Here is a 15,701-nt window from a genome sequence, read left to right as displayed (position 1 = left end):
TTACCTTTCCTATTTCTTTCTACCTCCTAAGTGGCTTCAAACAAACCCTCTTCAGTAAATCTCTCGGCCATTATCCTTTTCCATCTTTCACTGCAGTCAGGATTTCTTCCTTTGTGTTTAGAAAATGTTCAAATGGAATTCGCACTGAAAGTGACTGTATCAATGTCAAAACACTGAAATGTCCCATGATGTTAAGAGAAAATGTGAAAAGACACAGAATATAATCAGCAACCGTCTCAAAGGCTTTAAATTTATTTTTAATTTTACTTATACTAAAACGATTCTTAACTGGCCTTTCCATTTCTAAAATTCCTACCTAAAAAACTAAAGATTACCAAACAAGAACCCCTACATCTGTTTCACCTATATCCTGTCTAAATATGCTAGACTCTCCCTTTATAAAAAGAACATCTGGAACAAAGTATAATTTCTGAATGAAAAAAAAAAGCACTATCATTACAGAAACTATTTCCAACATGATGTATTTCAAGTGAAGTCCAATGAGCATGGAGAAAGATCACAGAGTAAAATCATTTTTAACTTGATACTTGAATATTATTTAATAAACAAGCATTTATTTATTCATTGAATGAACTTCCATGAAACTACAGTAATTCTTAGATTAGACTTTCTGACTTTGTACTTACATGAGCTTTCACATTAACTTCACTGTTTCCTAGGACACATCTGTGCTCTACCCTTCCTGTCAGCTTACTGCCCGAACCCTCTCCCACCTCTGCCTTCAGGAGCTGTTCTGTAGTTAGAGACATTCCACTCCTCCCATTCGGATTTTCAAAACCTCTCATCCTGCAAGGCTCTTCAGCGTGCTTTTGGGATAAGGAACCAATGACCACTAGTCAGGAGTCCTAAGTTATAGTACTGTCTCAGCTATTTCTTAAGTATAGAAACTTAATAGGCCATTTTATATCCTTTGATTTTTATTCCTATCTACAAAATAAAGGAATGTGGCCAGGTGATGCCTATTAAAAAATAATAATGGAGAAAGCTGAAGTCTGAGTTGTTGATAGTGCTTGGCTATACACCTGACCCTTTACTTCTCCCAAGATCACTGTAAAAATTAACTCAGGAATGCACTGAGGTGGTTCTGCACCAGTTACTTTTACCCAGAGTAAGGAGGCAGATTAATATACTGTATCCAGAACAATGAGGCAGGGGAGGGGGGAGCCAGTGTGATTATGAAGTTTAAAGACTTCCATAAAGATACAAAGTGAAGCTTCTTATACTTAACAGAAAAGCTAAATCAATGATGTTTAAAACTACAAACACTTTGTGGGAAAATTTGGAGACCATGGAAAGATCAAATGCCCATGTTGAGGCACCAGGCATAATATTTTATCTTGGACTTCTCTCCAAACATTTCCACACCCTTTAATATCCAAGTAGAATTTAGGTTATCTTTGTCTAAGGATGCCATTTGCTTTCTGTGATTTGAGTCCTACCTTTATTGTCCTTCACTAAGTTCTTGACTTGTCTAGACTTTTCCCACATCCTCCAATCTCCACAAAACTTGCACTGGTTTCTATCAGTGAGTCAGCAACTCCTTCAGCTGTTTAGGAAACCAAGGAGCCTGCATTTATGTGTGTACTTCTTTCTCTTATTCCTCACTTTTCCTTCAAAAACCACAGTGAAAGCTCTTCAAATAAGTTAATTTCTATTATCATATCATCCCACATACAGAGAAAGCAATTACACATTATATGGAAAGAAACAAAGTAACAATTTTATAAAATTTAAAACTTATAGTTAACTTTTCTATGTTGGATTGACTATATTAAACTATGTATTTGTCTTTTCATTTGTATTATTGAGGCTCTGTTGCAATATAGAACACAAAAGGAGTCTCTAAGTGTACTAAGCATTCTCTTATTAATAGAAGCCTTTTACCTACCCCATATAATAGGATAATGACTGACATCCTGCAGTGAGTTCCAGGGACTCAGAGTGAATAATACAGTACTTTTAGCACTAAATGTATTTTGATAAATAACACTTTCAAAAACAACAAACAATATTTTGGTGGCTATTTCCTATTGTTTCAAATAAGTCATATCCTAACTATAATTTCATGGATTAATATGTCCTAATGCCCTCAATAGTTTGTAATTATAATAATAAAACCTACTTGGAAAAGCTTTAACACAAAAGGGAATATACTACATCATACACCTTCAATGTAGGATATATTGTACACGTGGGACCACGGTATTACTACTCCCACAAAAACATGCAATGAGAAAAGAGTAGACACTTAAATAAGATGGGCCACAATATGCAGAATGGAAAAGCTACTAAAAGCACATTCACTTGTATAGAGCACACAAGAGAAGCTTTGGAAGCACATAACACCTAGGAGACAGGGGAAGAGCAGCTCATCTAAAGAAAAAATAGCTATGGCAGATTCAAAATTATTAGTGGTTAGATTAAAAAAAAATAAAAGCAACACAACAAAATAGCAAAGGACAGAAGTCAAGAACAAGTGACTTACAGGGATTCTTCTCCAGGGTGTCTGGGTGTATTTATCAGCAAATGTACACTTTTCCTCTTTAGATTTCTGGTGGCAGTTACACCGGGTTGCCTGGACAAAACCAAAAATGTTTAAAATGATTTAATTCTGCACATACACACAGGCAGAGGCTGTGTTAAGAAGAACAAGCCAAGTTACCAAGTCACATAGTACAATGCAGCTCTGGCTATTTCCATGACAGACATGCCTACATCAAACATCAAGGTCTATTCAGTTGTCTCCTCTTTTTCAGGAACTGGATTTGGGATAAAGTAGTGAACTATAATCTTTTGACAATCTTTTAAACTGTCTGAAAAATTCACTACATATACTTTTATGTATTTAAAAATGTACAACATCACTTAGAATATATGCACAGCAATCAAGGGCATAAAAAGAATACTACTGAAAAGTTATATCCCTTTTCTGATTTATTTTGATCCTGTTGTAGAGTACTGTCCTCTGCCCCTAACAGCCATGATCTTCATCAGATCTTCATCCGATGTAACTACTTGCAAGAGAACTTTAAGATTGGGTCTGATGACATTCCTTCGAAAGATGGGGTGAAGGTCCAATAACTCACCTGAGTTTCTAGCCACTCTTTTCTGAACCCTCCAGCCAGCTATATCTACTTCTGTCCTAATGGATGTGGCCATGTGATCCTGGGCGTGCTAGAGTTTATATTCTATGGAGCATTAACTAAGGGTAAACTCCTTCTATGCAGCTATGGAATGAGAATCTCCAGTGGTGTGAGTGCTCTGGGCTCACCCGTGCTCCTCATGCAACCCTTCACCCATGCTCTGAAAGTAAACTCAGTAGACTCACTAGTTCCCCAAGATGGACTTTGGTGGAACTGTTGATGATGCCCAAAAGGAAGAGTAGATGTTTGTTTATAACTCTCCAGAGAAAGTGTTCCAGCAACAAGTACTAAAGACAGTTTCTTAATTGGATCTCTGATGGAACTCTGATGGAACTAATACTGGGTATTAAATACAAACAGTCTACATGCTGTGACTGTTCCTCTGTGCAGTGCTACAAAGCCTCTTTAATGATCTTTACTGTACTGGAATATTATCAATTGAAAAATATATTCTCTACACAATTCCTGTCAACTGCTTTTGACCCTTTAACCATATCTGATCTGTCTTCTCCTATTCATTCATGAGTTGGATTCCTGAAATATGACCTTAGTGGCACAGAGTTCACTATGCTATATCCTTGACATTCTGAATCAAAGTAGTATTTTATAAAGCTGAATTTGCTGTTATGTTGTTGTTTGATTTCGAATAAATATTCTCTTTTAATTTTTGTGATTTTATGCAGTATGTTCATTTTAGTCTGGCCTTTTAATTACAAACTATCCTATAACTGAATTCAAAGTAACATACAAACCGTTTTCTCATGAACATTTAAAATCACAACAATTACAAAATTGTGATGATCCTATCAAGCCTAACTCTGAGGAATCACTTATCATCATTCACAGAAATGAAGTATTTCCCTAGAATCCCTTTCAATATAACACAATACTCAAGGCCAAGAACTTGGTATCACTCTACTTACAGAGAGAAAAATGCCCAGGTACTCATTTCTCAAAATATGTCTGAAAGAAAGCCATATACTCTGCATTAATAAGCAAAAGTAAATAAAATGGAGAATTTTAAGTCCTTACAAAAGAGGCCATCAACATGAACCAACAAAGAAGTATTCACATGAATACTTTATATTTCATGTGAAAGTTCCATCATATACTTTAACTGGAACACATGTCTCTAAACACAATGCTACTTGAAACTCTGAAAGCCAAAACAAAGTCACGCTCCACTCTTGCCCAGTCTTATACAAGCAAATACAGCTCCCTGGTGAAAAGCCTGTGTTCAGTCTATAATACTTACAAGCCGATGCTCTAATAGTTGGATTTTTTCATCTTTTTTCTTTATTTCCTCTTTAAGTTGTTTTATTTCATTTAATAAATCTTCATTCTGAAATATGAAAAATACTGTTATATAAAATAGTCTAATGAGAAGCATAAAGTCAATGAAGTCAAATAATGAATGAATGATTTGTTCATTTAAAAGGAAATCTATTAAATTTTAGAAAGATTTCATGATCTAATGGCAACTGACATGGAAACAATGGGCAAAAATGGAAGTAACTGCTAACATTCACCAAGTTCTCATTTGAATTAACATTTATGCTGATCTTGGCTACACAGAGATATGTGCTGTTATTCTTTGTATTAACACAATAAAGAAACTAGGCCAAAGGTCATACAGTAAAGGAAATCACCATGCAAAAATAACTTCAGCTAAAATTTTAAGGGACACTTACAAGCTGTCTGTTAGAAAGCATTCAAAGGCAGAGCAGAACAGAGGAAATGATGTTAATTAATATACAGGAGAAATTTCAAGATTGGCTCAGAACTCAGCAAAAGATAAATATGTCAGCTGAGTACCAAAGAGTGTTCTTCAATGAGCCACTTTCCTGACAAGCACTGACTGAATTCAAGTGAAAGGCACCAGCCAACTTCATCAACCAGACATAGTCAATACTGTAAAATGGAAGTCTTTGTTAAGTTAAGCAATATTCCAACAACATTTCCAAAAATGGCAAGTACTGTTAACCTATACTTAGCCCATTTTGTGTACCACTATGCAATTGTCCACATATATACATATACTGAGGAAGTACTATAAGAAATCAGAATTATTTTCATGAAAGAATTTTCTAAAACAAAAACATGTAAGCCTCATAACTGATAGATCTGTGCTATGGTTCTTAGCATATTTGAGTGTTTCAGCTTGTAGATATCTGCAGGTTATTGACTATTTTACCATATAAAATGACCTATGATGTGCCCTGCATTTCTTTTATGTGTTTCTCAAATAAACTCTACATAAAATGTAAAAAAAAAAACAAAACAAAACATGTAAGCAAATAATGATTATGTGTTGTTACTGAGCAAAATATGTCATCGCCTTCAGATACAATCCAATAGAGATTCAGGGTGAATATAATTAAAATACATAACATACATGCAAGAAATTATATTTTTTTAAGTTTTAAAAATGCAATTATTTTAATAAAAGATCACAAGTAAACACTAAACACAGGTTTTTGGGATATAATAGAAGTCATCCAAATGACAGGGAAAATCGAGGTTAATTAGGAAAAACCATAAAAGCTGGACTTGAAGATAAAGAGCTTAGGAAGTGAAAATTCATAAGAGGAAAAAAGGTGGATTAGAGAACATGAAAGATACATGAATATACTAAGGGCACATTTCTACCCTGTACAGAAAACAAAGTCATTATGATTTGATGTATATAACTCATTATACAAAATCCTAGGACATAAATATCATTAACATTGAGGTGAAAATATGATGAAGGACTTATTGTACCTCAAGGACAAGATGAGACCACATTCAAGGCTTGCCAACTCTCACAAACATGTAAGTGGTAATTGTCAAAGAAACAGAAAATACTAAAATATTGTTTTACAGACACTGATAAGCAGGAACATATCCTATATAATTAAGATTATTCAAAACTGGTATATCAGACCTAGCATCAAGGTGCTATTTGAACGTTTACAAGTTTACAACTTGTTTTCCAAATGAAATATAACAACTTGATGAAACACTATGCAACCATTATTTATGTAGACATGGCTGGTTTCGACAGTATTAAAGAAAATGTGCCCCATGTGACATTCACATACAGTACACAGCAATACAACAGACACTACTCTACAGACTAACACTTTACATCACAGGTGTACTGGGTGGTTTTGTGTGTCAACTTGACACAAGCTATAGAGTCATCAAAGGAAGGAGCCTCAGTTGAGGAAATGCCTCCTTAGAATCCAGCTGTAAGGCATTTTCTCATTTAGTGATCAATAGGGGAGGGCCTAGCCCATGGTGGCTGGTGCCATCCCTGGGCTGCTGGTCTTGGGTTCTGTAAGAAGTTAGACTGAGCAAGCAATGGGAAGCAAGTCAGTAAGCAGCTCCCCTCCATGGCCTCTGCATCAGCTACTTCTGGGATCCTGTCCTGTTTGAGTTTCTGTCCTGACTTCCTTCAATGATGAACAGCAATGCTGAAGTGTAAGCACAATAAATCCTTTCCTCCCAAACTTGTTTTGTGGTCATGATATTTTCATTACAGCAATAGAAACCCTAAGTAAGACAACAGGAAAAAATATGCCTGTCAGGAAATAAATTCCAGGAAAGTCTTGAAAATGAGCAGAAGGTCTAAAGATACAGAGAAAAACTGCAAACTTTGGCTCCCATATAATACTCAAAGTACCACACAATACAGAAATGAGGACAAGCATAGCACACCCAGAGAATCACATGTGTTCTGCCACACACATGCTGTAGTAAAAAATAAGATGTAATTTTATTTTAGCTAAGAAACTAGGCAATGGTCACAGAGGATGGTAAGATTTGAACTTGAGATGGCTTGAGAGTTTGGAGGAAAATTTTAACAAATGGGCTAGAAACCTGCAGTACTCCAGATGAGAACAGGAGCCTGAACCAATTAAGTGGTCATAGCTTTGAGAAGACTTGATAATTTACACCAAAAGGAAGAATTCAAATCCATGTTTTAGCTTGAGTGACATGACAATGGCTATGAATCGGAAGAAATGGAGAATACAGGACACAATTAACTACTGCATCTCAGCTTAAATAAGATGTAAATGATGAATGATCTACTAGACACAAAGGGCATAGGGAGGCGAATTAATGTCAACTGTCAATGTGTCTATTATGCACTACTAAACATATGGACAAACTAGAAATGAGGAACAATGAGAACAAGGCAATGTAAAAAAGTTGAAATTATTTGTCTCTTCACAGCAAGTTCCTGGGCTGGTGTGGTGGCACATCCTTGTAATCACAGCACTTCAAGTGAAAGTAGGAGGATCTGTAGTTCAAGGTTACCTTTAGCTACACAGGGGCTAGCCTCAGCTATACAACAAGCTACACAGCGTCCTGGACTACTTAAGACCTTGTCTCAAAATCAATTCTTTGTATAAAACCTGATAAAACTTGAGGAAACATTTAATTTGAGGAGAAAAAAAATGTCAGTCAGAAAGCTGAAGAAAATTTAGATACTCTCCAAGGTCATCTAAATCACTGACTTTAAACTGGATGCAAAATAGGAAATGGTTTTCTAAATAAGCCACAATCTGCAGATCTGCTGGTGTGGAACACTACCTCACTACCAGTCATGGAGAAACCCACAGATGGGAAGTGATTGAGTGATGACAGGTAGTCAACAAGTGGAAAAGGCCAGATTAGTAGCCCAATGTAACTACTGTGCGATATTCTTAGGATTATGATGGCTTTGTCTATCATTAGGTTCTTGGTGAATTACTAAGATACCTATAAGCAGCCTATGCGCCTCTGTCCAGCATTTCCAGCCTAGGGCACCTGAATCATCTGGAAGCAGCATTTGCTATGTCCAAACAGAATTCATATGAATTTCTTCAAGTTCTTCTTCCTTTATACAACAATGTTATGTCATACCATGGGGCTGATCATTCAAGTTGGCTCTCAGATTGAAGATGAATAAAACAGAATTTCAGCTAATAAACAGACCATGTGTAATTAAGTGAGATTTAGCATTATATTAAGTCACTAATGTTCTGAGATTATCTGTTATTGCAATGACTAGCAAACATGGGCAATTACAGCTTGAGGAAATGGGATGTAAATGCTTTATCTTGAAAATATTAAATGAGTCAAGAATATCTGTATATGCTTAAGAAATAGTTGTAAAAGCTATCCACTAAAATCTAAAGATCATGAGAATTATAATACTTCCAACTGATTATTAAAGCATAAAGCATACATAGATTTACTAATTAAATTTTCAAACATGGGAAGGATAACCACATTACCTGAATATTTTAATTTTATGAATATATAGAATATATATATGAATATGTATAACATTTTAATTTTATTGGAAACCTTATTTGATAACTATTATTCATGGTTATAAACAACAGTAGTAACACAGGGTCAAATTACTTTCCAACTGACAAGGGATAAATTTAAGTTAAAGCATCATGGAGCTATCATTTTAGTTTTATTCAGTGGCAAAGGTTCAGAGGAAATCTGATTGTTTTCAAAAAAATGCAAAGCTCTAGGTTGGCCTGTTTTCTGTTGTAGGGATTGATCTGACTCACTACCTTATGGCTACAATCTCAGACATTTTTGTGACAGTATCTCACTACATTGCCCAGGTTGGCCTTGAACTCACTGTGTAGAACAGGCAGATTTCAAGTCAGCCTCCTGATTGGTGAGATCTATAAGCATGTACCACTACAATCTGCTAAAAGCTCTAGGATTTTAATACCTCTATTATTCAAAGCTTAGAATGTTATCACCATACTATTTTTATCGTAAAAACTTTGAAATCTTCAGCATAAGTACCTAGTCATACCTTATATATCTGATCACCGTCTTCTGGCTCTGGACTGGATGGCAATGATAGCTCAACATCATGCAATGATCCACTTCCATCATGCTACCAGGAAAAAGGTCAAGAATGAAAGATTAATACAATAATCTCCAACATTCACTTGAACAATACCGGCACAGAACAAGAGGTGAGACTTCAGAAGGATCCTCTCACCTCTGCACTGGCAGAAGAAAATGTGGTAGGGGAAAGGAAGGTGGGTAAAGACAACCCAAGGAAACAACAGAACCACTGAACAGTTAAGAGTTAGAAAAGAACTATAGGAAACATCCTAAAGACATTTAAAACTAACCCAGCTAAGAAAAAAATGGGAAATCCAGTTGAACGTTCTTTGACTGAGGTAGATTTTTGAGTATAAACAACTCAGAAACAGCATTTTAAAACTCATCAAAGCCTGGCCATAAAAATCATTTGATTAAACACTAGATACATGAGAACATGTGTCACATGACTCTACATAAGACGTTCAAAAAAAAAAGACCAAATGATATACAGCGCTGAAAATCGGAATAGACACATACAAAGGTACTGATTCGGGAGGATCGTTGAGGGACATATAAGAGGAAGCTGGAAATGTTCTATGTCTTAATGAGATGGTGCCATAAAATCTACATATTACAAGTTCAAACTTATTATAAGTATGTCTTTAGCACTCTACTAGCTACAAAATGTACCTAGCTAAGAAAAAAGTGAAAAAACAAAGTGTTTTATCCTTAAACACCATACTGTAAATGAGAGGATACTATTAAGTTCTAGTCTTTGCTGAACTGACTTACTATAAAAGAAAAAAAAATTCAATCATTCAAAGAGACAATCTCAAGAAAGATGAACCAGAGGTGACACTGAGGAACTGAGGCCGAGCAATGCAGCACAACTTCAACAACACCAAGAATACTGCCTTCCTTAGTCACACATGTTCAGAGTCCACATGACCATGGATTTACCTGAACTGAGACAGAAGTGTTTGAACAGGAGAGGGGTGCATTTAGGCTATTTGTTATAGATCATGTCTATTCAATCAGAATCTGTAGAGATGGGCCAGAGAACGTGTATTTAGCAAAGCTTAACAAGCAATACAGATTAACTAGCAAGCATTTGCCAGATTCTCAGCATTAGATAAATTACATTTCTACTAGTAATATTATAGACACCAAGACCTGAGAAGAGAACACTAAAAGTTCTCAGAAGTGTGTGTGTGTGTGTGTGTGTGTGTGTGTGTGTGTGTGTGTGTGTACATACGCATGCATATGCATGTGCCATCCTCGGGAATGGCATCCATTTCTTTTGAGGCAGTCTTCCACTGGCCTACGATTTACCAGTTCGGCTAGGAATCATCTCCTCTCTCTGCCTTCCAAGTGCCACCACACACCTGACATTTCACCCATGGGTACTGGGGATCAAGGATCAGATCCTTGTGTTTTCAAGACAAGTCTCCGACTCACTGAGCCATTCCTCCTAGCCCCAGAACATTAAATTCTGAAAACGGTTTAAAAACAAAGAGAAAGGGAAGAAGGTAGGAATGGAGTGATTATTTTACATGACACATCTCAATAAGAAGTCTATCTCTACTCTAATGACATGACATACCAATGCAGGCTAAGTCTTACAAAAAAGTATATTTGAGAAAAAGCAGCTCTGAAAATTTAGCCTATTCCCAAACATCTTCCTGCTCATTGTACAGAACCCCAAAGAACAAGAGAAAACACAGCACATACTGTTTTGCAATGACTGTGGGTGTAGGTATAGGACGTATGCAGCAGGGCTAAATAAATAAATAAAGCAAGGAAGCAAGCAGGCCAAGTTTCCTGGGTGAAAGAAAGAGGGAGCTCAGCCAAGATGAAAATACCAGGGTTGAAAAATACCAGAAAAAAAAAAAAACATTAAATTGCATCTAAATTCTTAGGTACAACCAAAACACTATTGCTCTTGAACAGCTTGTAGAAGTTTGAAAGATAGCCAAGAAAGTAAAAGCACATCCAGCAGGCACCAACTAGCCCCTGCTCAGCACCTAACTGAACTGTGGTTTCAATCCAGAGCTTGTAGACTGAAGTCTATCTGACCTTTCCCTGCTCTAGGAAAAGGTTGTGTGCGTGCGTGCGTGCGTGCGTGCGTGTGTTTCACTAAAGAACTAACACAAGATGAAAAACTTCAAACAGAAAAATGTCAACTCACACAAACACCAAAGCCATAAACGGCACAGAATTTACAATCAACTAAAAAAGGTATATTAACAAGTTATCAGAAAAAGTTTCAAAAGTAAAGGTGAACTCTTTAAGTCAATAGAAGAAAATGTCTTCCTCCACAAATAAAATATATAAGGTAAAAATAATTGAAAAAAAAGTTATATTTACTTTAAAGGCTCACTATCAGTATATGAAAACATAACAGAAATGATTCACAAAGAGAAAAAATCGTGACCAGGAAAATGAAATTAACCATCTGCTGGGGGGGGGGGGCAATAACAAAAGGTGCCACATCGTCACTGATGTCACAGAAGAAAGTCACGCATGAAACACAGGAACTGAGAGTTTAAGAAGCTCTGTACTAGTCGAAGGACTGAACACTCAAACTAGGTCCTGGAAAGACAAGTTCACCTCAGTAACAGGGAGACTCTCAGCAGAAAAGTAAACCTCTAATCATGCATGCATCTAAAGGGAAAGTCACGGGGAAATAAGAGAATGATGTTAAAGACCAAAGTGTATGGAATGCAACTAAAACAGTGCTTAAGGAAAGTGTGGTGAGAAAGGCTGACATGTCACACCAGTAAGCAGAACAGACCAAGAACGAGAAAAGAAACTAAACAGTAAGGAGCAGGCAGTAATGAAGCAAAAAGCCAGTAACAGTTTCTTTGGCCAGGTGTGGTGGACTGGGAGGCAGTGAGGCAGGCAAGTTCCAGGGCCAGCCAGAAACCCTGCTGCAAACAAGCAAACAAACAAACAAACAAAAAACAGCAACAAAAACACTGGTTCTTTAGAAACTATGAAAACATGTAGCATAAGTGCCAAGGGTAGATGGGGGAAATGTAGACCAAGACTAGTACCAGGAGTGAAAACATAGGGTCATAAAATTCTCTCAGATATTGATAATCAAGAGCCAATCACACTCACAGTTCTATTTCATTCCAACACTCTCCTTTATTATCAGGGCATTAAGATTAGAAGTCAATTAAAAAACCAAGGCACAATATATGCATTTTCCCCCCACCCCAGGCAGGGTGCCATGAAGCCCAAGCTAGACTCAAACATGCTGCATAGCTAAGGATGACCTTGAATTCCATTCCTTCCTGACTCACTCTCAAGTGCTGGGATTACAGACAAGATGCCACCATGCTTAGTTTAATGGGGGAGCTGGAACCAAACCAAGGCTTCACGCACAGCAGAAAAGCACTCTACCAACTGGGCTCTCTCTCCAATCCCCAAACTAATTTTGTAAAAATTGGGGGAAACTATATAGGCTAGCCTAAGATACCTAGGAATTATTAATGATTAAGTTGTTTCTACATCTTAATTTTTTTAAATTTTGCATTATTTTTTTAAAGCCTAGCAATTTAGATTTAGAAGATCAAAGGGGAAGTAGGCTTTGACTTAGATCAAAGCACAAGAGTTTAATGATCCTCTACATACTCTCCACCTGAATTAATTAGGAAGACTACTCCTCCCTTATATAAGACACTCACAGTGGTAGTATTCTGCTTAACCCTGACTAAGATGAAAGTATTTGGGCCAAAATTAGAAAATAATTCTGAGTCATGTAGAAACATAAGGAAGAAAATTATACATGAATTGAAAACATTTTATTTTTAAAGATGGTTTGGCAGTAAGGGCGCTTGTCACCAAGCTTGATGACCTGAGTTCAACTCCCAAGAACCACCACATGGTGGAAGAAGGAAACAAACTCTTCTAAGTTGTGCTTTGTCCTCTGCTCTACACACATAGTACAATAAATTAATAAATTCATTTAATAAATGATACTAAGAAATAACTTCACACGTGATTTTTTTTACTTCACATTACACACAATAAGGAAGTAATATTTATGTTGGACACTGTTTTCAGTGTTCTACATAAGCATATACATAAGAAAATAAGATATAAAGCATACCAAGTAAACAAAGCATAAGCGATTTGGTTAACTGACTGCCCGAATATTCTGGATTTTTACTGAGTGAAGTATCAGCCGTTTCTTTAGACTTTGAATTCTAAATGTTCTTATGCTAATGTATTCATCAACAAATAACAAAAAAAAGATGTGTTTTCAGACTGAGAGTTGAATTCAGGGTCTTGTTCCCAGCAGGCAAGAATTCAACCACTGAGCTACATCCCTAGTCCACATTGCCATTTTATTAAAAATGAGTATGTCTTCTCATCTGGAAGCATGTAAGGGTTACTGTCAGCCAGCCTTCTTCCAGTGGTTTTGTTTGTTTGGTTGGTTGGTTGTTTTTGTTTTTGAGACAGCATGAAAGTAAACTTCCAGCCTGATACGTCACTTCCACATTTAACCACTGGAAAACCTGGTAAAGACCATCTTACCCAGGAGGTTCTCTCATGTGTTTGCAAAAGCTGAGGTCTTCCTATGAGTTCCAGAGCAGCTGCAACGGACATCAATACTTGAACTAGTTAGCAAAAGATTCTGGCAGCACTGACCAGCCTGTGCTGACAAGCATCATCAGTGATGTCAACAAAGCTGCTTTGTGTTCAGACAGGCTAGAGCCAGCCATAGAGGCAACTCAAGAAAGAAGCAGAGGATGGGGGGAAAAGCTTCTTTTTATTTTCAAAAGTATGTTTCAAAATGTTTGTTTGTAAGTTCAAAGATATATGAACAAACAAATCACATTGAATATATTTCACAATGTCAACTAACAATTTTGAGTACTAATGTCAGTAACCGATCTATAGTGTTTAAAATCTAATAATACAAGCAACGTTTGAGGATGTAAAAAGCAGAGATTTATAAAGCCGATTTTCAGTTTTTTAGATGAGTTGATCCTAACAGATGGCTGAGGTAAAGCATCTTAAACAAAAGAAAAATTCTGACATTTTAAAATATGTAAGAATGTTGAAATCCACGGAACAACTCATCATAGTATTTTGAGAAAATACTATCTGTAAACCTATGTTTAAATTTAGCATTAAATGTAAGTAACGCATCTCTAAACCCGGACATGTCTTTCTATACTACCCGCCCCACCACACACATGCACTTAAAAATATTACTTTTAGCTAGGCATGGTAGTGCATGCCTATAATCCTAACACTTAGGGCTGAGCTACGATATGGAACTTGCCAGCTTGGAGCACTTAACGAGACATTGCTCATCACCACTGCCCAAAATATGTAAGGAAGAAAGGAAGGAGAAAGGGAGGGAGGGAAACATACATACCAACACACACTTAATTTTTTTCTAATTTTCCCCATTTTGATGCTTTGAAAACATTCAGCTCCAAGAAATGTGTTGTATCCTATAGGTCTGTACTATTAAGTGACCTCAACATTTCTTTTTAAAAATCTGTTTTTCTTAGTAAATTCTTCAGTTCTTTTCTGTTTCCCATTCTCAATCACTGTTCTGTGTTAGTACAGTATCCTTCTCTAAAGGTTTGTTTGTTTGACTTTTGTTTTTCTTTATCCTGGTCTTTTTCAATGTTTACAAATCCATTAACATCTCCAATTTTGGATGCATTTTTACGAGTTTCAAATGCAATGCTGCTAAGATATTGGTTGAATTATACTGGGCCTGTAAGTAGCAAGGAATTGTAGATTCACACCATACATTTCAGATTGAATCTTGCACAGTTAATACAACGCATAATTTGCTAACCTTTGTAATACACCATTCTTCTAATTATTTAATACTTGTATGTCATCCCAAACTATAAGCTAGCCATTCTGCTTAAGCATTTATCCTCTATGAATTAAACGATGATTAAATATTGAGGCTCCCTTTAGAACAAACATTTTTTGTTTCAGTTTCTTTATAAAGCATCAAAATCATCACTCTGTAGACCTACTACTGATTGAATGCTTTACCTATACAGTGAAAATTCCATTATTTATCATTTAAAACCCACATATACAGTTTATTAGATTTGAAGCTTTGAGTATACTCCTTCCTGCTTATCTAACTAAATATGGTGTTTTTCTGTGGAGAGTATGACATGACACACAGAATGAAGTAAACTTCCTGTCACATCCAGGTACTCTACATATGCATACATGAATATGTCTAAATGTATATATGTATGTAGACATCTGTATACATAGTATTATAACAAGTTCCATTAAATAGTGTTTATTCTTATTACATGCAATGATCTTTAATAATTTTATATTGGCTTACTTCACTAAAAAGCATAACTATTGTAAACAGAACCCAATTCAACACTCACAGCTAGGGTTAACTGTGACTTACAATAAAAAGTAAGGTTCTCTCTCTCTCTCTCTCTCTCTCTCTCTCTCTCTTTTTTTTTTTTTTAGTTTCAATACTATCATACTCTTTAGCATTCAAACCGTATTTCATAGAGTATGAAGAGTGATAAAGTAACAATTAAATGAATCTTAAAGTAAGCATAGTTCTCTTTGGGGACATTGATGTAACAATGTAAGCAACTCAAGAAAACAATTACAACTCTCAACTTTTCATACTGTAACAGGCGCTGAGACCTTAGCACAAGGATGCCATGATGGAAGTAC

General features: G+C 36.1%; 1 protein-coding gene across 7 annotated transcripts in view; it reads right to left on the bottom strand.

The window, feature by feature from the left end:
• Nucleotides 1–15,701, bottom strand: part of Ccser2 (coiled-coil serine rich protein 2) — a 132,162-nt gene that overhangs the window by 22,481 nt on the left and 93,980 nt on the right. For all 7 annotated transcript variants that reach the window (XM_028883025.2, XM_028883027.2, XM_028883024.2 and 4 more), the window contains 3 exons: nt 8,980–9,063; nt 4,420–4,506; nt 2,507–2,596 (listed from right to left, as the gene is read on the bottom strand). In XM_028883025.2, the coding sequence (XP_028738858.1) occupies nt 2,507–2,596; nt 4,420–4,506; nt 8,980–9,063 (261 nt within the window). The remainder of the gene's footprint in view (nt 1–2,506; nt 2,597–4,419; nt 4,507–8,979; nt 9,064–15,701) is intronic.

This window comes from Peromyscus leucopus, chromosome 9, assembly GCF_004664715.2.
Source record: "Peromyscus leucopus breed LL Stock chromosome 9, UCI_PerLeu_2.1, whole genome shotgun sequence".
Taxonomy (NCBI): Eukaryota; Metazoa; Chordata; class Mammalia; order Rodentia; family Cricetidae; genus Peromyscus; species Peromyscus leucopus.
The sequence above is the reverse complement of the archived record's forward strand: the minus strand, read 5'-3'. Positions and strand labels throughout refer to the sequence as shown.